The following is a 23,153-nucleotide window of genomic DNA, read 5'->3' as shown; positions in this document are numbered from 1 at the left end:
TTTATCAGTGCTTTGCAAAATAAAGAAAGAGGCACTCGCTTCTGGGGGGTAGAGGGGGAGTTTATCAGCTGCCTCCGGCACTGGCTCAGAAAGGCCAAGAGCCCAAAAGGGAGAGTTTACATGCCTTTGAAAATCCCAGGCTAAGGGAGTCATGCCCCCAGCATCCACTGGTGCCCTAATCCCAGTGTATTTCAAATGATGGTAGGGCCCCTGTCTTTATGCTTTCATTTTAGATTTTCAAGAAGGGGTGGCAAGTTAAGATACCAAAGGCACAGTAGGCGGGCTACCCCTAAGAACTAAACACTGTAACAAGTCTAGAAAACAGTGCTTGTGTGTGTTACCACAGCACCGAGCAGCCCAGCCAGGGACTAAGATCCCGTTGCGCTGGGTGCTGTACAAAGACAGTCCCTGCCCCCAACGAGCTTACTAGAGATGTGGCTTGGGTAGGAGAGTGCAGTAAGGAAAACTCCAGCCATGAACTGCTCTTCATAACACTGCTACTGCTCAGCTGTGCCTTCAGGGTCTCAGGCCCTTGTTGCTTAAGCAGCACTCATCTACAGCTGCCCAGGACACGGATTGCAGCATATAAAAGCCAGGGGGAAAAATAGCATCCCCTTTTCAAGCAACTTTATCAGCCACTGTTAGAGGCAGGATACAGGCTATACTGACCATTGGTCTGATGCCACACGGCCATTCCTGTAGCTCATGCTAAGGGAATCCCCACGAAGGCCTCAATTCACATCTTGTGAGGAACAGCAAGACGCCCTTGGCTTCTTGTTTACAAGCAGTGAAACCTGGAACTAAAAATGTCTCCTTGCCCATTGTTTGGCTTGCTGGATGCATTATGGACCAAGCTTCTTGGGAGGGACGGTCCAAGAGAAGGGAGCAGGCTGACAGTTGGAATAAGGGGGCTGCAAGGGGAATAGCTTCCTCCCAGGTGACAGGAATGGGTTCAAGGGGAAAGTGACTGATCACATATCAGACACCTCTGAAGTTTAATCAGTTACGATCTTCACTTATGCAGCATACCTTCCACACCAGCTGAAGTTGGTAGAGACAGACAATGGGTACTTGCAACTGAGATTCATTTGAGGCTCAAATCAGCTCCTACCTAGTCAGATGTCCACAAAAACCCATTAACCTGAGTAATAAATGGAATCCCAGGTGTGGCAAAGACTGAATGTGCCCCAGCTACCCCTTCACACCCCCAGTAACCCCTCCAGGTCAAGATGGAGACAGCAGTAAGCCCAGACTTCTGCCCATCCATGGAGAGGGGCCTTCAGCCTCCAGCCATACTCATCAGAATTGTGCTCATTCAGAACACCCACAACATAGTGTTCAGTCACCCTATGAGGGCCACATCAGATCCACGACTCCAGAAGAGGCAAGGGACAATATGCAATTTTGGACCACTCAAAAGGAATTCAACACTTCACCTTGGGTGGGCCTGTGGCAGAGGGGATCCCAGGAGAAGCACTCAAGAGACTGAAGGTCTATTCCCAGCTCTGCTATTAGCCCATGGGGTGAGCTTGGGAAAGTCGCTCCTCGTCAGTACGTGTCTCGGTTTCCCCATCTATAAAATGGGGGATAATATTTACTTTCCTTGGCAAAGTGCTTTGAGATGTACGGATGAAAAGCGCTCTGTAAGAGCTGGGGATGATTATACAGTGCAAGCCATAAGCATTTGGGGATTCAAGTCCAACCAGCCAGAAGTCAAGGTCTGACCCCATGTCTCCAAACCACAGCGATCTCTTGAGAGGTGCCCATGACTGATGCTGAAGGTGGCATAACGCTGCAGAACAGATTTGTCCTGCCATGATCGCTGCTGAAAGCAGGAATCAGAATTCACACAAGCGGGAACAGAAAAAGGAATCATCTTTATTTGTGAAGTTTGTTAACAGATGGAATATTTCAATGCTAACCCAACAACACGGGTGATGAATACAGACTGCGTGGCGCATTCGTCTGTTCACAGGCGCCTAGTCACAGAGAAACACTGAGATGGCTCGAGCACAAGGAAACATGCAGTTAATCTGCTCCCCGGCAGATCTGAACATGAGCCCTGCAGCCCAGCAATCACTCCAAGACTCAGCCCCACCCCCACCCCACCCCCAGTGTAGCGACATTTAAAAAGAGACTAACAAAACAGTGTGAAATAAGTTAACTAGTCACATTTGCTCAGTTGCCAGCTTTCAAAGCTATCCCCTAAGTTGTCTTTGTTGTTTAAGAGGGTAAATAACGCAGGCCTGCTGAGAGAGACAATGGGGCAGGAAGCCCGTGAGAGTAGCTATGGCATTGATCAATTGTGGGGAAGGGAAAGGCGGGGGGGGGTCCTGCAGATAGAGGAATTCCCACTCACTCCCCAAGGGACGGAGCCAGATACCTCCCCCCTTGGTGCCACAGAGAGGTGCTCCTGAGTGGGAGCACACACACCACCCAATCCTAGCTCTGTAAAGTATCTCTTCTAGCCGGTGCAGAACAGGCTTCCCACCCCTTTGGGTCAGATCAGGTCTCCTCTGAAAGGTCATGGAAACAGGGCAGGATGACAGGGCTCCTGGGAGGACACGGCATGTGGGCTGCATCCAAGGTTCACGCTTGCCTACATGGAGATGTCAGTTCTCTCTTTAGCTCCCTGCAGGGCCTCCGACCAGAAATCAAGGAAGCGGGGCAGAGGCACTTTGACTCCTGGAAGCGCAGTGTCTGCAGACACGCTCCAACCCCTCCCCGCACACCTCCCCCCCATTAACTTTACACACTGCATAAAGCCAGCAAGACACCACACAGGTCACGCTCCTACCTCGCCCTCCCTGCACCAACACTGAGATATAGGACAAAAAGACAGCCAGTGACCAGACTACCAGTAACAGAGGGGCTAAAGTTTACAGGTAGAAAAACCCTCCCACCGCGCTTTTTAAAAAAAGTGTATATTTTAGAAGCTACAACTGAAGTTTGTTTCTTTAAAAAGTGAAGTAACTGAATTGCAAGGACGCCCTAGGATATTCTTGATGCTACTTTGCAAAACAAAACATCCAGGTGATCTTCTCAGCTACACATCACCTGACAGGAGAGACAGAGAGAAGCCAGTTAGCCATTGCTGGGAAGTCCCCAACCCAGGCAGTTTTATTTCAGACAGCTATGGGGGCGCTGCACTCATAGGCAGTACAGTGGTTTAAATGGTACAGCCGGAGGGAAGATGGCCTAGTGGTGAAGGCATCGGACTGGGACTCAGGAGATCATGGCTCAACTCCCAGTTCTGTGTTTGTGTGTGCGTGCTGTCAGGCAAATCACATAGCATCTGTCCACACAGCAGTGGGGAGGCTGCTTCCCAGTGTGGGTAAACAACCACTCACTAGCTGTGCTCGAGGCAGCAGGCTAGAAACAGCATGGCCGCAGCAGCATGGGCTAATCAACTGAATACAGTCCCCTGGTTCTACACACTGATGCGGCTAGTCTGAGCTGCTGCCCGTGTGCGAGCTCAAGATGGGCTTGCATGTTGGCTCACCTGCACTGGGAAGCACTCCCCAAGCCGTGGCGCAGACACGCCCTAAGGCCTTGTCTACACTACGAAGTTCCGTTGGCAAAAGTCATGTCGCTTTAATTAAAATCGCCGTTGCAGGTCCACACTAGCTCCTTGTGTCGGCAGAGCGCATCCACATGAACAGCTCTTGCAAAGACACAGAGCAGTGCACTGTGGTAGCGATCCCACTGTGCAACTGGCCACAGGGTGCTTGGGGAAGGGTTTGCAACACCTCACAGGGCAGGGACAGCGTCACAGGATGCAGGTTTTTCAATCTCATGGTTCCAGGGGCATCCTAGTAGATTGTCAGCTGCTTTTTCAACTGAAGTGTGGGGGGGGAGGGAGAGGAGAGTGGCGTGGCAGAGGAGACAGTAGGCTGACTGTCCTATGCTGAGGCAGGGGGAGAGTGACGAGCCCACACACCCGCGCCACCGGCTCTGCTTGGCACAGCAGTCTCTCACCCTGCCTGCCTGCGGTTCTGAGATTCCCTCTGAGTTCTCCCACAGCCTCCTCAGCTGCTGGGAGCAGCATCCTGAGCAGCTCTGAGCTGTTGGTGCTGAGAAATGTCAGAGCAGCCCAGCCGTCCCATGAGGCCAAAAGTAGCTTTGTAGCGTATACGCCTTTTGTTGGCAAGGTAGTGTAGACAAGGCCTAAGTCTTCGCTCCCTCTCCAAGATGGAGAGGATCATCCTTTCTCCCACCTTTTGTCTACTTAGCTTCCTTGGGGCAGTTGACTGCGTTACTCTGCCACTGTGCCTAGCACAGGCGTTGGTACAACTAGCGACTGCGAAGAGTCCGTTTAAGGCCAGACGGGACCACCAGATCACCTAGTTTGACTGCCTGTGCATCATAGGCCACCAACGCCACCCAGCCCCTGCACACTAAACCCAACAAGTGAAATGAGACCCACGTATTCCAGCCCAGAGACCAGACTATGACGTCACAGGAAGAGAACAGGAAACACGGAGGTGCACCAGTGCCTGAGGCCCTGCAGTTGGACAAAGGAGCTTAAGTGAGGAGCCTGTCCCCAGTGTTAATGATTTGGGCTATTCGCATGAGGGGCAAGGGATTGTTTGTTTTTAACCACTGTCCCTTTGATACAATGGCTCCAAATCAGCAGCACACGGACCCCTGAGAAGCCGTAAGTACCCGCTGTTTCCCATTTCCTGCTGCCAATCTGCATCCACTAGCTCCCAGTGGGTGATGCCAGACCCCACAATCCATTACCCAGGGCTGGAGCTGCCTATGCTTCCAGCAAGAGGAGTTCAGCCGGCGGTGGGGAACCCCAGCGGACAGAGGCAAGAGAGAGCAAACTACACCACGTTCTGCAAAGTGCAGACAGCTGAGGGTTGAGGTTGTTGCTGAGATGCCTCACCTGGCTGCCCGCTCCTAGTTAGCATTTCTCTGGCGGACGTTCTTGTCCTTGTGGTTTGGGGGATTGCTTTTCCTAGGAAAATGGGGAGAGAGAAGGCAGTGAAAGGAGAGCCAGGACTTCCTAGCACAACAAAGAAGAAACTGCCTGGCTGCATAGAAAGCTAAGGAGCCAACTCCCTCTTCACTGATGGAGCACAGCTCTAAAGTGGACAGATGTAAAGACAGGCATCCAGGACACAGCTAGATACAGTTATGAGCTATCTGAACACGAAAGAAGTCCGCTAACTCACTGTTCCCAACTGAATACCGTGAACAAAGACCACACTGATGGCAAGCAGTTGGGAAGGCGTTTCTGGTAGCTGGTTGGCTCACTAGGACAGTGGCTCTCAACCTTTCCAGACTACTAAACCCCTTTCAGGAGGCTGATGTGTCTTGCACACCCCAAGTCGCACCTCACTTAAAAACCGACGTGCTGACAAAATCAGACAAAACATACAAAAAAGTGTCCCAGCACTCTAGTACTGAACCATGGCTGACTCTCACTTTTACTATATAATTATAAAAGAAATCCATTGGCATATAAATACTCTACTTGCATTTCAGTGTACAGTGTACAGAACAGTATGAACAAGCCATGAAATTTTAGTTTGTCCTGACTTTGCTAATGCTTTTTATGTAGCCTGTTGTAAAACTAGGCAAAGAGCTAGATAAGCTGATGACCTCTGCTAACCACCGGGGGTACATGTACCCCTGGTTGAGAACCACTTCACTAGGGCACTGGCCAGTTTGTTCATGCCCATAAGTATGCAAAGCACATCACTGCCTCTGTGCCACGTCATATAATGAGAGAGTTGGTACTCACAGTGGTGCAGACCCTCCATCATCATCTTCAGGCCCAGGATTGCATGGTAAGAAGGAAAAAGAAAGGTCAGGATGCAGCCTTTAGCCAAACATCACATCCTGCACACCCCACCCAGCCACCGGTCCCCGAACCTTATGAGCCAACATTCTGAACAGGCCTTTCTATAGAGGCTGCTGCATATTGGCGGAGATTACAGTTAAGACGCCATCCCATCCTGAGCCTCCCAACAGGCGATATAGCTGTCAGTTCAGCAGGGTCTAGCGATGTGAATTTAAGGCCAGAAGCAGCAAGAGCTGTATTGTTCCTAGGTGGTCACCTGTTTTTTGGCAAGCAGTGGGCTTGGCTGTCCCAGGGACCCCCGAGGACCAATAGCTGCTAAGGAGAACTAAACTTCACCCCCAATTTGGAGGAATTCTTGTACCATATTAACTGAATCTGGATCTGAAGGCTACGCTGCTGGGGATCCATGAAGCAATGGCTGGGCAGCTGTTTACTAACAAACAGTCAAAGCTGGAGCGTAAGCAACCTTTACAGCTTCAGTGTGCTTGGCATAAAAATCAAGCCTCAGTCACTCCCAAGAAGTATAATTCCTCTTTGGCACAGAGCGGGAGTGACTTGCCGAAGTCAGCAGCAGAGCCACAATTACACATTTCCTGCCTCAAATACTGCAGCCCCGTTGATCCAGCCGAATGTCCCAGAGCCCAAGCACTAACGCACCCAGACCCTGACAGCAAGCGAAGACTGCATTAAATTAAACAGGAGACTTTCAGGGAAGTAGGGGGGAGCATCAGAGGTACTGTGCCCCCGTCCTATACACATTCTGCCAAACACTGTGCGTTGGCTACATCAACAGCACTGTAACTAGGGAAAGACATCTCTGGTGTCACCTGACTCGCTCAGACCTTTCACCAGTTCATTGGCATCTGCCACCCTCTAACAGGAGAGGGCTGTGTGACATCATTTCCATGGCCCACACTTCCCCCACATGCCACCCAGCGGTAAGGCCCAGGGAACTGCAATGGGGCACTCTGAAGATGATATGCAGGTGGTGAGAGGACTGATGCAGAGGGACAGCTGGAGCTGTCTCTTCCACTTACCATGTGAGGTCCCTCCCAGCAGCAGAGGAGGGAAGAGAGCGGAAAGATAATGCCAGCAGGGACATTGGTCACAGCCATCCCAGAAACCCACCCACCACATAACTTTCTGGGCTCAGGATAAGCTTCTTGCAATTCCCTTCATCAGAGGGCCAGAGTTTGAAGCATCTTTTTACAGAGGCAGAACTGACTGGTCTGCAGCTAATTTTAGGAATCTATAATCCCCCTTTCAGAAGTTCTTGGGAACGTCTGCTCAAGGGTTTCCGATCAGATGACCCACACTACAAGTTGCTGAGTAATTCTTCTCTGCGATGTGATTGGCTACTACCAACGTGACACATCACTGTAGTAGGAAGAGATGGAGGATCTCAGACTTTTGGCTATGATCAGGGATGAGTTTAGCCAACACAGGTCCAATCAGAGGCTGTATCTATCCCTGGCTGGGGCAGAAGGCACTGACCAGAGCAGTTTTCCCCTTTAACAGCTGATCAGAAACCCCTCCGGCAGCATCTCTGCAAGAAAGGAAGCCCCCTCTGAAATCAAGATACTTTCATCCCCACCCTACCCAGAACTGTTACACCATATACTGCAGAGTTCCTGGGTTAGACGTGACCCGTAAACTCCAGGTGCACCTTACCATCAAGGACCTCATCCGGCTTTCTCCTTTTCTCATAGATGAAAATGATGGTGACGAGAATCAGCACCTCAGCCACAATGCCCAGGAAGGGCCAGAGTGCTGCCAGGCGGCTACGAACCCGCAGGCCCACAACAGCGCCGCTGGTGCCCAACTCATTGGTGGCATTGCAGATGTACTCGCCCGGGTCCTTCTCAATGTCCAGGCTAGCAATGCGCAGCTCTGCCTTGTTCCCGCTGGACTTGATGATGAATTTCTCTGTGCCATTGATGATGGCCTAGAAGGGGGGGAAGGAAGCGAATGATCAGGGGCAGCCTCTTGTGACTGGACCACTAGCAACTCCACCCCACACAGATCTGCCTCGCTCACTGAGGCACCTTCAGAGCTGCCTACCCTCAGGGTTACAGCTCTAGGTGAGGGATAAGCTGCCACCCTCCCTACCACTCCTCCAGGAAGAGAGGTCCCTCCACAATGCTCACCTCATTCACATCACTTTTGATCTTGTACCAGGTCCACTGACTGACAGGAGGATAAGAGTTACACTTGCAGATCAGAACGCCGGTGTCCCCCTCGTTCCCATGCTCGGATTTCTTGTAGGCCGTCACATGTGGCTTAACTGCAGAGAAAGGCAGCTCAGACAAGAAGGACTTGGCCCGCCTGATTGGGCTGTGAGTGTTGTAGGCCAGCTAGCCAGCGCCATGGGCAAGGTAGCCATAGGCTTATATGTCAGCCCAAGAAACAGGCCTCTGGCTCTCATCTCTTTTCTCAGAAGGCCGAGCATTTGAGGTGCTTCCCAAGCAGGCAATGAGAGATTCACGGCTCAAGACCACCCGATCAACTATTAGTTATCTTCACCCCCTGCCCATACATCCACGGGAATCATTCCCTTTGTTCAGGAAGGCAGAGGGTTGATGCATCTTTGGTTCTGCTTCCCCAGGCAGCCAAACTGTTCTGTTTACAAGCCGCTTGATACTAATGCTAGAAGAAGCTGCCTAGCAGGAATCTATCCCATTCCTTCCCCATTTACTACCAGAAGCAGCTGTGAATTGCCAGAGTTGAGGGAGCACATCTGTCTACCCCCTTTACCCGAGAGGAGATACTAAAATAGTTACCTGTCACGTACACAGTCCCACTCACAGGGGGGTTCGTTTCAAAGATACACTCATACACCCCTGAGCTGTCTCCATTCACCTCCCCTATTCTGTAAGAAGAAAGGGACATAAGCGGGGAGATTAGGGGATGTCATGGTCTGTCACACTACCGGGGCAGGGAGACCATCCTGTCATTAGCTCAGAGGCTGGAAACAAACCGTCAATTCCAGGCTGTAGAAAGCAGGGCTGAGCTTTCACCTATGGGCAAGAGAAATAGGCTGACTTTTCCGCTTAGGCACTTGAATTGGAGCTAAAAAATATGAAGCCCATCCATATGTTTAGCGGAAGCCCTCCATATAAGCCTTCCCTCTCCTTAATCTGTACTGGGCCTAAGGTCTGTCAACTCAAAGCATTGTTCACCCAGGCCAGATTGTGTAGGACCTTAAAACTAAGCAGACAGATGAACCTGTAAGCCCACCATCCACCTTTCATTCCTTCCTATCTCTGGCCCCGTCACCTACCGAGGGTATGCCTACCCTGCCATTAGACACTCATGGCTGGCCTGTGACAGCTGACTCAGACTCATGGGGCTCAGGCTGAGGGGCTCTGATTATGGTGTAGACATTCAGGCTTGCGTTGGATCCAGGGTCGAGAACACTGCGAGGTGGTCCTAGCCCCTTAGCCATGCAAGCCTGAGTTAGCTGGCTTGGCCTGGGGTGTCTAACTGCAGCGTAGACACATCCTAGGCAATGACACTGCGTTTTCTTTACTCTGCAGTTAACGTGGAGCTGTGAACAACAGGACAAAACTAGTCAGCAAACCAAGGTTCTGAAGCACCAGAAGTGAGGCTGTATTCAGCGTAAACTATCTCCAGCATGCTCCTCTTTCTTTCAGGCAACAAAGGCCTCAGAGGCTAATTTAAAATGAACTCAGTGGAGCAAAGCTATCACAAGACGTGCAACCAAAAAAATTTAATAACCGAGTTAGCAAGACTCCAGATACGCTGTCCCACCTCTCATGTGAGACATCAACCCCGTGACCGCTCTGCAAATCAGACAGCTAAAGCGGCAGCAGGATGGGTTTAAAAGAAAGTTACTGGGGAAGTGTCTGCTCAGCTCCCATTCAGAAATGCCCACCAAGTAAGGGCTGCACATGGGGCTATGCAGCAGCTTTCAAAAGTAAGAAAATCAGTATTAGGATAGAATAATCCCGCCCGAATCCAGAACCTGCCGTGTGTGTCTTGGGAGGTTTGCAGCGACAGGATTTGATGGATTAAAGCTGCCTCACAACAAATGCTCGATTCTGCAGCACAGTGATCCCCAATGCGGGGGGCTGAGTTTTAATGCTGTTACTGCACAGACACAATGGGCGGTTTTGTAAGTTCTGCTGTGCTCGGAGCTTTCCCCCATCCAAAAGCCACTCGAGCTAAGGAATTGAGGTCACGCGAGGGAGGCTGGGTTAGAAATACTTTAATCCTTGTTCAGCTCCCTGTTGCTATGGGGAGAGAGGCACGTCAGCTCTGCCATACAAGAGGACATGATGCCGCTCTGGCTGGCTGGGCCAATGCCAGCAGGTGCTGATGGTAATGAGACTGGAAAGCTCATTGCCCCTGTACAATGGGGCTGGTATTCCAGTTCCTGCTCAGCCAAAGCCTGGGACTAGAAAGGCTTGGGCAGTAACCGTTGTAACTAGCAGGGCCGCTCTCTAGGGACAGTGGACAGAACCTGGAAGCATACCAGACGAGGACTGTGCAGGAAAATCTTTCCCGACTCAAGTGCAGACAAACAAAACACATCCTGGAGTCTCCTGCACCACATGTGGCCCTCTGCAGGAGCGGGACAGTTCACTTCCTGTCTAGAGAGTGGGAACGCTGGTTTGGTTTATCTGAGTGCCTTTGAACACTTGATTTTCATCACAGCCATTTCCCGAAGCTTATCACAAGGAACCCTGCTGAAGGAGTTCTGCCCAAAGTCAACACAGCAGACAAGCCAGAAGGAACGAATTTAGGACACTAGAACACATACTTCTAAATATGCCTTTCACCAAGGGGCTCAAGTCCCAGTCTCTTCATTAGTGTGAGAGAGATCTGACAGTTACCAAGTTGGGACCAGAACCCAGGTTCCTCATCTCTCAGGCCCCCTGACACACACAGCACCTCTATACAATGCTGGAGCACTAAAATCCCCCCTGAACTTTCCCAGTCCTGCAGAGGACTTCCTGGCCTTCAGGATAAGTTTTAGGACTCCAGGGCTGTATCTGAGCACGCCCCGACTGCACTCACGATTGCCACTTCAGTCCAGGAAATCCAACAGTGATCCTTTGAATTACTGCATGAACTTCAGCATGTTTTATCTCCAGTCCATCCCACTGCATGTTCAGGAGGGATAGGGTGCAGAGGCATAGCAGAGGCCAGATATGTAAATAGCCTGAGGCCGCGTTACATCTTGTACTGCTATAGTTTAGAAGTGGGAGGAAATTTCCTCTCTGGGGCACACTGGCAGGGACCGTGGGTGTAATGGGGTTGGGGAAGTCAATTTCCCTGCTCAATGCTTTAGAAGTCTTCTTGGTAGCATGGGTATGGTCAAGTTGTCTGTAAACAAGAGGGTCCTGAGCCTCATGAGTCTTAGTCCTGATAGTCCAATGCTGTTATTGTCCCCAAGTTTGGATCCTTCTCTGAAGTACCTGTCCTATGTTCATAGTTAGTTCCACAACATTGCCATTTGGGTCTGGCTGACCTGAAGTATCAGCTGCCTTAGAACTTTTCTTGGGACAGACCAGAGCAAGAACAATATTCTCCCCCCCACCCCCCCCAACCCCAATGCCCTCAGTTACCTACTTGTAGGTGGTATACTCAGATGGTTCCTTATCGGATGTCAAGATCTTGTCTCCTTTCTTCCACATATGGCCCGTGATCGGAGATTGAGGTTCGGAAATGTTACAGGAAATCACAACATCCAAGCCATAAGTCACATTTGGGGAGGTTTCTACAATGGGATCTGTATTCATAATAAACCTAAGTTAACATGTGGTATTTACATATTTCAGCAGCCATTTCACCTGCCTTAGGACCTTTAAAACAAAGAACCTCTATATCACTCACCGTCTCCACTGCAGCTTTTCATTTACCCTCGTGACTTATAAGAAACTGATAAACAGTATCAGCAAGGGAGGAGCAGGAGGAGTCAGACAACCAAGTCTTGAGCACATTTGGCAAAAAGACAACTTTGTTCTCTGCACATCCCTTAGCAGAGCAAGGCAGAATCAGTCTTCAAACTGTCTCTAGACAGTTCGGAGCCTCCTGCGCTCTCAGGAGTGGTTGTGTTTTATATGCCACCACAGCTAAGTGCCCATCAAAGCACTTTGTTTTCCATTGCATATTTGAGCAATTACAAAGGGAAAACCCTTTAAGCAGTGTTATCATTCACTCCATTTTTTCATACCTGAATCTGTCAGGGTTTAACAGATTTAATTTCACCCGGTGATTGAACAAAGGACCACAATCCCAGTCCCTTTTTTGGATGGAAACACAATGCGAGTCTCAGAGACTGGAATCCAGCCTGCACATCTGAAATCAGTGTAGCTTCACTGACTTGGGTGGATTTACACCAGTTTAACAGGAGAATCAGGTCCTGACTCTCCAAAGTCTGACAAGAAAGTTGATCTAACCTGTTTTCCTGCAGCTAAGTGATCACTAGAGGAATCATTCTATTCACAGGGAGAGGAAAGAGTCTCTGGGAAAACAATTCAATAAATGGAAACTATTAAGCAGTCAATATAAAACATGAGGTCTTCTACTCTCCCACCCCACCCCACCCCAGCTCTCTCTGAAGGAACATTTTGCACAGGGCTGAAAAGCACTTAGGATAGTTAAAAACTGAAGAACTACTCCAGCAGTATTGTCTTCCACTGGATTTCTTTGCATGATCTAGAACATTTGCACTACCTAGAACATACACAGCAAATGCTACAACCATTTAGTTCCAATGATTTCAAGAGCCAAGATAGCATCTTAAGTAGTGAGGTTAAATTTGATTTCCATGCATTAGTCCAAGTTTCAGCTACCGAGAGGAAAAATCTCATCTTGCTCAAAAATTGGACTTTTAACTCTACGTGAGAGAAAGTTTGGTCACTTCCACAGTACAGATAACTAAGTCACATTATCAGTGTCACACACAGACACATACGGCCATTTCAAAAATGGTTGTATCACCAGAAACTAACAAAGAATTTGATGCCCATAGCTCGTACTGCTAGCAAGGAAGAAAGCGTAAAGCAAGACTGGTCACAGGAACAGAAGTTGGAAGGAACTGTAGGGAAGGGCTGGTTTGTCAGTGGTGGTTACTGCAGAGTCTACCAGCAGAATCAAGACACTGAATTCTGCGAGTCAGCATTGGGACACCGAGACATCTTAGGACAAGCAGCACATTCTAGTTCTTTGGGCTCTGAAAGGTACAGGACGGTGTTTTGGTTGGGAAGTCACAACCCTTTTTGAGCAGGGCCACTGTGAATCAAATCACGGATGGTGAAGGGGATCACAGGAGGGTAGGAGTCTCTCAGTTCTACGGCCAGGATGGAAGGGTGAGGAGAGTTTTCAGGAAGTCACAGGACACAAGTGCAGGGGACAGGCCTGGCAAAACACTCAAGACATCGCCGCATCTGAACAAGTGCCAAGGCCTCAGTGCGGCCACTCACGTTCATTGACAAAAACGTTAGCCTGGGAACGGATCCACTTGACTTTGGGGCTCTTCGACAAGTGGTTGCGGTCGGGGTCGTTGCTAGCCCGGCACTCATATGTGCCCGAGTCGTTGATCGTGAGGTTTGCGATATAGATGGTGCTGGTAGAGTGCAGGTTATAGGTGGCATTGATTTTGACACGGTCCTGCCGTGCGCCATCCCAAAGCTGAGTATAGGTCTCGTTCGACTCATCTCCCTCAAACCACCATTGGATCTCAGGGATAGGATTGCCAATCGCCTCGCAGTGCAATTCCATACTGTCCTCGGTCAGTTTCTTTTGAGACAGTGGTGACTTTATAAAGCCAGCTATGAGTTGGAGAGGTATTAGTGCAAAGCGTTAGTGCAAAGAGAGAATTCAGCCACACAGATTTTAGCTGTTTTAAGAAGGTGAAACATGTTATTGCTTCTGGTAAGCACACCTCCCGCTCACCTCATGTGTGCTATATCCAGCCACACTGTTACATATAGCAACCCAAAACAATGCTTTCCACTAGCTCTGCTAGTCTGCATTTTACAGGCTACTACAGAACCAGAGTTCCCAACCAACACTGAACAGGGAGCTCAAACACACTATTCAGAGCGGCGCATGCAACACAACAGCCACTGTCTACGCACTCTCGCACAAATGTGAGCACTCTCCATCTACCCTGCACAGCAATGCTACAAGCCCCTGTCAACTTAATGTACAGCAAGGAGGCAAATAAAATCAACTGCCTGTGCAAAACACTTGATGTGTGTGCACAGCAGATAAGTGTTGCAGTAGGGGTGAAAGAGAAAGAAACCTGAAAGTGTATTGGAGTTCTTAAATAGTTTGGAAGCTGAGCTGGAAGGACCAGGTATATATTTTTTGCAACAGAATGCGCCTCAGCCACATCTAAGGTTTGATTTTTAAGAGAGAGAAGCTAAGTTTTTAGCCCTTACAGCTGTGAAGGATGTCCCCCACAGTGTGAACAGAGAAACCGAGGCAGTGCTATCTGCCCAAGCATGCAGAGAACTAGACAAGGGGAGCAACAGCTATCCCAATTTGATGGCGGGGACACTGATTCTGGAACCTAATGACAACATAGTTAATTACTTTGCTGTTAGTTGTGCACTTACTCCTCACTGTTAAATGCAGCGTTGGATATTTTGGGAGGAACTGGTTGGGTAGCATTGAAGGTTACAGTGGAATTAAGAGTTTGACCTCCTCTGTACCAGCCCAGAAGCAGGAGGTAAAGAGGAAGAGGCAGTCCCTTCCCCAGCACCCAAAATACCAGCATCCTGGGTGTCAAGAGCCCTCCTCCCAAAGCTTTCAGCCACCTTTCATTCACAAGGAGGGGGCCACATTATCATCCCCATTCTGCAGATGGGGAAAGACACTTCAGAGTTTCGGAGGTTTTTTGGGCAGGGGAGGGGGAGAAATGAGAGAAAACATCACCAGCCAAGTTCAGTAGCACAACTGGGAATAGGACTCTGGTCTCCTGCCTCCAATCCCATACCCTATCCACTGGACTGGGTGAATTATCTTTGTCACATTTAATTCAGTTACAAAATCACCCCACATTTCTGGGAGCTTTCTGGAAACTGCCACAGAAGTTTCGATGTGCTGCTGCATGTAGTATAAGTGAGGGGGCCGTGCTGCAGAGTTTAGACCCAGTGCGCCACAAGCCTATTATACAGAAGGATGGCTTTAATACAGGGGGTGGCAGCATTTCCCTCAGGAAAAAACCCAAAAGATTTCAGGTGATCATACGAGAGGCACTCTCTCTTTTACTGAGTCAGGAGTCTAGTTGTGCCACTGCCAGCTTCCACACTAGAGTTAGCAAAAGTTATTTATAAAGCAACTTCCAAAATTCTTCTAACTTGGAGAATGATTATTCAGGCAGGCAAGTGAGATGTGTTATCACATTGCCCTTTTGGTGTAGAATGGGCAAGAAAATTTTGTACCTGGGCTAGTGAATTACACTGAGTTTGAAAGGCTACAAACACCTTAATCTGAGCGGTCTGTTTACATTTTATTTTATTTTTTTTACTATTACAGCATATGTGCAGTGATATGGGTCTCTCTTATCATGGTCCAGATTCTTCTCCTAGTTGATCGTGCAAAGAAGTCACGACAGCCCTGTAGGATATGACTATTATGGAAGTGAGGATGGCTGCAGGATCACAGCACCAGCAGAAGAGATCAAACCCTTGATTAATCACAGATTTGGTAAGTCACAAATATGGTAGGAAAATGGATCAAAGCCATGAGATACCCATATGTAGGCACATGAGTTTGATTCAAACATAGCTGAAAGCCCTCCCATCCCTTTTAAGGTGATCTGGCGAGTGCCCCAAATAACTAGGGGAAAGTATCAATCAAAATTTGCCATTAAAAAGATATTCTCTGTTTTGATAACCAAGAAAGCAGGCACTAATCAAGCTATTCCAGGTATTCACAGTTTTAAGCGTTTAGATCAAAATGAAAAAAACCAAACAGCTGTAGGTTAGACGAGTAACAGAATTTTAAATTAAATTCTTAATGTCACTCTAAGGCCACGTCTAGACTAAGCGCCGTATCAGCGCGTTAAAATCGATTGCTCAGGGATCGATATATCGTGTCTAATCTAGACGGGATATATCGATCCCTGAGCGCGCTTATATTGATTCTGGAACTCCACCAACCCCAATGGAGTTCCGGAATCGACATGGCGAGCCGCGGACATCGATCCCGCGCAGTGAGGACGGGTGAGTAAATCGATTTTAGATATTCGACTTCAGCTACGTTATTCACGTAGTTGAAATTGCGTATCTAAAATCGATTTTACCCCGTAGCGTAGACCAGCCCTAAGTCTTCTAAACACTTTACAAACTAGCTAATCCCTACATTACAATTGGGAAAAGCGAGGCAGAAAGGCTGAATGACTTGACCAAGGCTAGAACAAGGGTGAGTCCTATGAACTCAGACCACCATTTGAGTATTAATCTATCTCGAAAGTGCCTATCACACTATGTGGTCTTTAAAAGAAGGTTTTTTTAAATGTGAGCTTTTCAAGGGTCTTGGGTGGGGACAAAAGCCAAGGAGTCCCATTGCTCACTACTTTTTATCCCTACAAGGATCCTGAATCATAGCAAACACCTTTTTCAGGGAAGAGTGCTGGACACAAGCCCCTTTAAAACTAGAACCAATCAGTAACACCATGGGCTAAAAATCAGCCCTGGTGTAAGCAGATATTGCTCTCATAGTCTTAGTAGTAGTTGCACCTAATTATACCAGGGTGAATTGCCCCATGTATACACAAGTGACCAGCAGCCCCCAGCCAGACTAAGGGTAAGGAACACAGGCGGGTGAGTTATTTAGAATGTAGTAAACAAGTGTTTGTATAGAGAGTTCCGTGCTTTATAAAAAAGACATGTCCCCATGTCCACCACGTACACATGAGAGACGTGCAAATTCTGTCCTTGCCTTCACATATTCCAAAGTCAGTTGACCATGGGTTAGAATTGGCCAAAGCCCAGCTCTCACCCCAGTCACGGTGACCGGGTGGTATTGTTCAGCATTCCAATTACTGCATCATCTGCCAGCCTTCTCGGTGCTAGCTGATCTGTTCTGCTTCAGAGAGTCTTGCAAACTTGCTCTTAGTTACTCTATTGTGGATAGTTTCAGATAGCTCAGCTAAGAAAAAAGGGCAGTTACAATGTAAGAGTTAATAGCAGCTTTGTAAAGTAGTCATGCAAATTCACCAGCCCAGGCACAATACTGACTTGCTAACAACTCAAGATACAGAGAATGAAGTAATTTTTTTTACATAGCACAAGCAAGCTCAACTTTGTAAGGTTACATAAGTTAAGGCTATATAGACTCCAGGAGTGGTTAAAGGGTAGGAACCTGAACATACTTGTTTCTATTGTGCTCAAGGTAGCAAAGTCCAGAGGATTCACCTATTTCACCCTTTCCAAGAACTGGAAAGATGGCTCAGCACTGATGGATCTGTAAATCAATAGCCTCACAGCAGGCAGACCTGCCAGACACTGCACCACTCCCGATTATTTGGCTTTAAAATGGCTTACAGACAATCAGTTAACTGTTTGGAGCCAGAAGCTACTGTTCCACTTCAGAGGCAGGTGTTGCATCAGGCCGGTCTAAAATTAAAACATTAGATTGACCTGGCTACACTGCTCAGAGCTGTGAAAAATTTCACACACAGAGCGTGGTGGTAAAATCGACCTAACTCCTGGGGTAGACACAGCTAGGTTAATGGAAGAATTCTTCCACCGAAATAGCTGAAGCAGATTTAACTACAATTGGAAAAGACCCCTTCCACCAACATAGGAAGTGTCTATACTGTGGTGCTACAGCAGCACCACTGTAGCAGTGCCACTGCAGTGTAGATATATTGCCCCCCAACCCCTCACCTCTGCCAAGGTCTGTGAGTTGCTTTGCAGGAAATAACCTATTTCTAGAGAAGTCATTTCTGGACAGTGAAGAAATACTGAGTGACATCAGCTAAAAGTACCGCATTGAGTCAGCAGGTTTTCAGGAAGATTGACAAAAAATTAGGGCCATTTGTGACATGCATCCTGTACAGTCACTCCAGACTGTGCAGCTGTCAGGCACTCTAATGGTAGCACTGCCAGCTACCTCAACTGCCTTCTACTGTTAAATAAGGAGAGAGCAAATTATACAGCTTTGCAAGGTTTTATTCACCTGATCACAAGGGGCAAGTACGTTCGTGTGTTGTGGCTGGCAAACTCTCTTGATTTTGCAAGACTGCTTGGTTTTGAATCACAGTCCGGTGATCAAACATTCTTAACTACCTAATTTTGAAGAGTCAAGGAAGCGAATACTATTCCTGTGAGAGCCTGTCCCATTTTAACTATGGCCTGGTTTAAAGGGGGCCATTAAAATAAAGGTTACTGCTACACAGCCAAGTTGACTACAGAGTGCTTGACAAAATAAGCTGCTCCACGATTATGGGTCTTTAAGTTACAGAGCCCCTCATTCACAATTCAAACAGGCTAGAAGCTCAGCAGGTCTGCATTGCTCACGTGACACCCTTCAGTACTTGCAGTACTCAAGTATTGCCCCTATTGCTTATGGAAGTAACAACCTCTCCCCCACCCCCCGAGCACAAACTGGATGAGTTAGAACATAAGCTAGCCACCAAGAGAGCATATGGCATTCTCTGGCGCTGATGAGAGTTCCTGCCATTGTAGAACATACAGGTACAACTAACATCAACTCACTGGAACAGCAACTGTTAACTCTTAGTTTTCACTGGCCCTGGACTAGAAGGGGTAACAAGCAAGCAAAAGGACAGGACATTCTCTGATAACTGAGAGCTCACGAATGTATGAGACTGTGCCATTTTACAGCCTGTTCAAACTCTGCTCTGCCCCACAGAAAAAAAACTCACAACATGCTAAATAACATTCTCTATATGAAAGTCACCTTCAGCTAAAAACAGACCCTCCCTCTGAGCTGAGGGAGGAGCTGCTCCATTATAACAGTCTGGCACACGTATCTGTCTGTCCGTCCCCCTTTGGCTAAGCCTAGCAGACATCTGCTGGCCTAGCAACTCCTCCTCTCCAAGAACAGAATATTGTCTTTTCAGCACTGAAAACCCCTTTGCTTATAGGGTTGACACTTGTTCCATAGTCCAGGAAATGAAATGTGAACATTCCAGCTACTGATGGAGGCTCTGGATACAGCCTCCATGCCCCCAAAGCCAAGAGGAATGTTTTATATAACATCAGGGAGCGTCAATGAGTAACCAAGTGAGAGAACTTCCGGGAGTCAGAATTGCTCAGTCTTCCCCATGAATCTGGGAGAGAACAGCAGGTTCCAAGCATGCACACAAGATACCTCTGTGTGGGATTAGCATTAGCAGATTTTAGAAGGGGACCACCAATTGTTCTTTCCAATAAGAATAGCTGAAAAATTATTTCTTGGCACTGTAAAGTTATAAGGAGAGTCACTATTAACATGCAAAAATCTCATTTGTCTAAATTGGTTTTCTTTTAAACCTATCATTACACATGATTAAGGGATTAGAGAGGAAAAATATCTGCTTCCCCTTCCACCCTCATTTTGTTTACTTGGTGTATTGATAGCCCTTTATTTTCCTATTTGTTTGGGTCTCACACAGCAACAAAGGAGGGAAAAGAAAGCATGGTTGGAAAGCCAGACTTCCTCAAGGGGCCTCAATACAGTATCCACACTTTTTAAAAAAAAGTTAACATACTTTAAAATGTTTAGAGCTTAATTTTGTTCAATAAGGAAAGAGGGAAAGTTCTTCATACAGAATCATAAAGGAATAGGAAGAAAAATTTGCAAGCATTTGCCCAGATATGCTACTGGAGTTTGTAGGAGCAGCAAAATCCATGTCCTCAATGCAGTCAAGATAGTTTGACCATTTTTTGTGAGAATCAATGAATTAGACCTGAGCATTTTGAGTCATTTCTCTCACTTACACACATCACTACAGACCAGCAAATCAGCCTGTCAGACATTTCTGTATTTGCTGCTTTCAAGTTTTAATGATTTTTTTCATCCCAGTCCCATTAACAGAATCAAGGCATAAATGGAAGGCTACTGAGCTCCATTTAAGGATTCTGTTTTGAGCCAGACTCACTCTGTAACCTTTGAAGTCCTAATAAAAGAAGCCAGAATGTAACGATACTGACACCACACAGTTCTCAGAGCCACAAGTTACTGAGCTGCCCGAATAGGGGCCCGAATTATCCTACTAAACTATTTTTTTCAGGGTTTTGCCTAGCGCTGGCACCCTAGCTGACATGAGACACTGTGGCCCATGGCTCGTTCCTTGGGAAAGAAGGAGCTGGAAACACGCAGCTCAGGAAAATCCATATCATTGCAGAAACCCACTATAGTTAAGGGGGCACCGCAGAACTGACTAGTTTATTAAGGAACCCCTCTCAAAGCTTTCTTGAGGTTAAAAAAATGTTAGCTACAGCATCAGGTTTTGATAGCGAGTAGGGAAGGAAAGAAGTTGTCTGTACAGAGACCCCTCTATTTAAGCAAAAAAAACCCAGAACAGCTGCACAGACAAAGCCCAATAGCAACAGAACAAATTTACAGCAAGACCAATACTTGACAAATTACATCACAGAACGACACTGGCATCGAAAATCAGATGTAAACTGACCAAAGGGACAGACATGTGACTATAGAAGACCAGCTGGTAAAGTTCCAGACTACTGACAGGTTGTGTAGAAGCGCCAGTGGCTTGCCAGGCCATTGTACTTTGAAGCACCTGAAAGAGGACAAATTCATCTGCAAGACAGAAGATACACACTAGCCAAAGCTTTCTGCTTTGCCAGGGCGGAGGGGTGAGGGGAACCAAGGGGTGTTAGTGTCTCAACTCTGATTTCTGAAGCGTCTTATGGGAAATCAGACCTTTACATACAGCACAAGCATTAGCCGGTCACATACTACACATGGGCAACAGACTACCTTATTTTTGAAAAGCAGTGCTAGGTATTAAAGTGTAGGGTTAGTGTCAGTCCTTTATAGAAGAATTCAAGCTCACTACAGATGCATACTGCATGGGGATGGAGGAATGCAAATACCCCATATGTAGCCCAGAACACCAGCTGTTCTAGTTTAATTTGTTGGGCACTGTCACAAGCCTTAGGGGATGGAAGGCTGGGGGGTGGGGAAAGAGAGGGGAGAGAAGAGAACACATACAATTTTCTGCCTTTAATCCTGCTATGTAAACAAGATGCAGTTTTATTGTGGGGCAGCGTGAGAGCAAAGCCAGTTTATTACTATCCATGCATTTCTCTCCCCCATATACTTGCCTCCTCTGATTTTTCATGAGGTACCAAATGTATTTACTATTTAGAAAAACCTCACACAGACCAAAGATCCCACAGCCACACAAGTGTGAAACAGGCAAGCCCTGATAACTGCAAGCCAACCCTGCAATCCCTGAAGGACAAAGCATTTCCCATCATTCTGTGCCATATTAGGTTGAATTAGTGTCCTGGGTCTTATTCATTCTCTAAAACCCCCTAAGGCACACCCAGGGCTCTGTGTAAATAAATCCAGCAAACTTCTTTGACAACAGCACAAGAGGTGGGAAACTGAAATGTCACAAAGCAGCAGGAAATGCCAAAGCCTGGCTCATTTACAGTCATATTTCTAGCCATGCCCACAATCACACTAGAGCACAGCTTTAACATGGCCACCATACAGGCAATCCTTGGTACTACTGGTACATTATAAACACGAGATATATCTGGCAGAACTGTTGCTCCATTAGCAGATTACCAAGTGAAGCCCCATGTACACATTTACAGGGTTTTAAAGTCTGAAGATCAGTTACTACTGAAAAACCTTGAGCTGATGAACTTATGCTCTGACAGTAACTAGACTGACAACAAGGAGCCACCTTAGTTTTCTCTCTCTATTTTTTGCTTTATTTCAAAATGAACGCAACAGAGAAAGGGGAGAGCATCAAACCAGCTTCACATTAAAAACAGAAAATGCTAATTACAGATTAACCTTTTAAGGGAGAGTTTCCATCAGCAAGCGCATTCATGCTCCCAAGGGGAGATGATGGGCTGAGAAATGGCAGCTCACAGCACTTCTGGGGTGAGTGGAACAGTCAACCCATCCACCATTTCCTTGACAGCCTTACTCTGGGGATCATTCGCAGGTGAAGAGCTCACCCTGGGGAGACTATGAACACCTGCCTCCCAACACTCCCTCAGATCAGATGCCATCCTGGGACAGTGGTCTCCACCCCACCCCTAATCCCATCCCCACCCTCTTATCATGGGAAATGGTGGCACAAGTCCCTAGGGAAGGAGGGTAATCATCCCAGATTTCCCTGTGTCTGGGCACATTCTACCTTGGGGTGAAAGTAAGGAAGAGTCCCATATACATCACCTGCCTTCCCCTCCCACCACCCATGCGATATGCCCTAGACACACACAACAGTTCTAGCTGCAGCTCCCACATTCTCCTCCCCCAAGATACCAGGTCCCTCACACAAGGATCACATGTGCCATTCCCCAGGGGGGACTCCCCCTGTTCACATGTGCCCCAGACAAGCTCCCACTCCTTCAGGGCTTCTCTATTCATGCTCCTTATCCCACCTCATCTTAACAAGGGTGGGGAGAGTCCCTTAAGCTAGTGTACCTCTCATACCCGAGATCCTCACCACTGTCATTCTGTTCCCAGCCTCCCCCCCAATACCTGCCAACACCCACAAGACCTCCCCACAGAGGAGTTCCAGTCTCCCCTCACCCGTGGGGGCCCCCTCATCAGAGTCCTGGCCTCCTCCCCACCCACAACTGCCCCACAAGTCTCCTTCCCCCCCACCTCCAGCAAGGTCCCCCACAAGCCTCCCTTTCCCCTGGATCCCCCTCCTGCCCTTCTGGGTCTCAGTCTCCCCCCTTCCCCTCCCACTGCAGGGTCCCCCATGAGACTCCCACCAGGGGGTCCCAGTCTCAACTCCCCTACAGAGGGTCCCCCCTCCCACTGCACAGCCTACCTTGGGCTCCGACCAGGGGGTCCCAGTCTCCCCTCTCCACTCCCACCGTGGGGCCCCCCTCCTACTGCAGCGTCCTATACGGGCTCCCACTATGGCGTCACCAACAGATCTCCCCCTCCGCCACGCGGGGTTCCAGTCTCCCTTCCCACCATGGGGGTCCCCCCCACCGCAGGGTCCCACATGGGCCTCCCACCGTAGGGTCCCAGCCGCCTCTCCTACCGCAGGGTCCCCCAGAGGTCACCCCTTCCCCTCCCACGGGGTCCCAGTCCCCCTTCCCGCTTCAGGGCCCCCCCACAGGCACCCCCTAGGGGTTCCAAGCGTCCCCTCCCCCCATGGTGTCCCAGTCCCCCCTCCACTGCAGGG

The 23,153-nt window shown here is 48.3% G+C and overlaps 2 protein-coding genes across 2 annotated transcripts in view; one reads left to right on the top strand and one right to left on the bottom strand.

Annotated features, from left to right (window-relative positions):
* RNF126 (ring finger protein 126) overlaps positions 1–23,153 on the top strand; it is a 395,779-nt gene that overhangs the window by 149,042 nt on the left and 223,584 nt on the right. The gene's annotated exons all lie outside the window — the stretch shown is intronic.
* Positions 1,859–13,642, bottom strand: BSG (basigin (Ok blood group); the record flags this gene model as incomplete). The annotated part of the gene is made up of 8 exons (XM_032782855.2): positions 1,859–3,057; positions 4,892–4,963; positions 5,753–5,777; positions 7,484–7,757; positions 7,960–8,096; positions 8,593–8,681; positions 11,408–11,567; positions 13,264–13,642. Coding segments are annotated over 7 exons (1,122 nt in total), but the record flags the coding sequence as incomplete, so codon positions are not given.

Source organism: Chelonoidis abingdonii, chromosome 11 (assembly GCF_003597395.2).
Source record: "Chelonoidis abingdonii isolate Lonesome George chromosome 11, CheloAbing_2.0, whole genome shotgun sequence".
NCBI classification, from domain to species: domain Eukaryota; kingdom Metazoa; phylum Chordata; order Testudines; family Testudinidae; genus Chelonoidis; species Chelonoidis abingdonii.
Note: the sequence above shows the minus strand (reverse complement) of the source record. Positions and strands in the feature narration are given on the sequence as shown.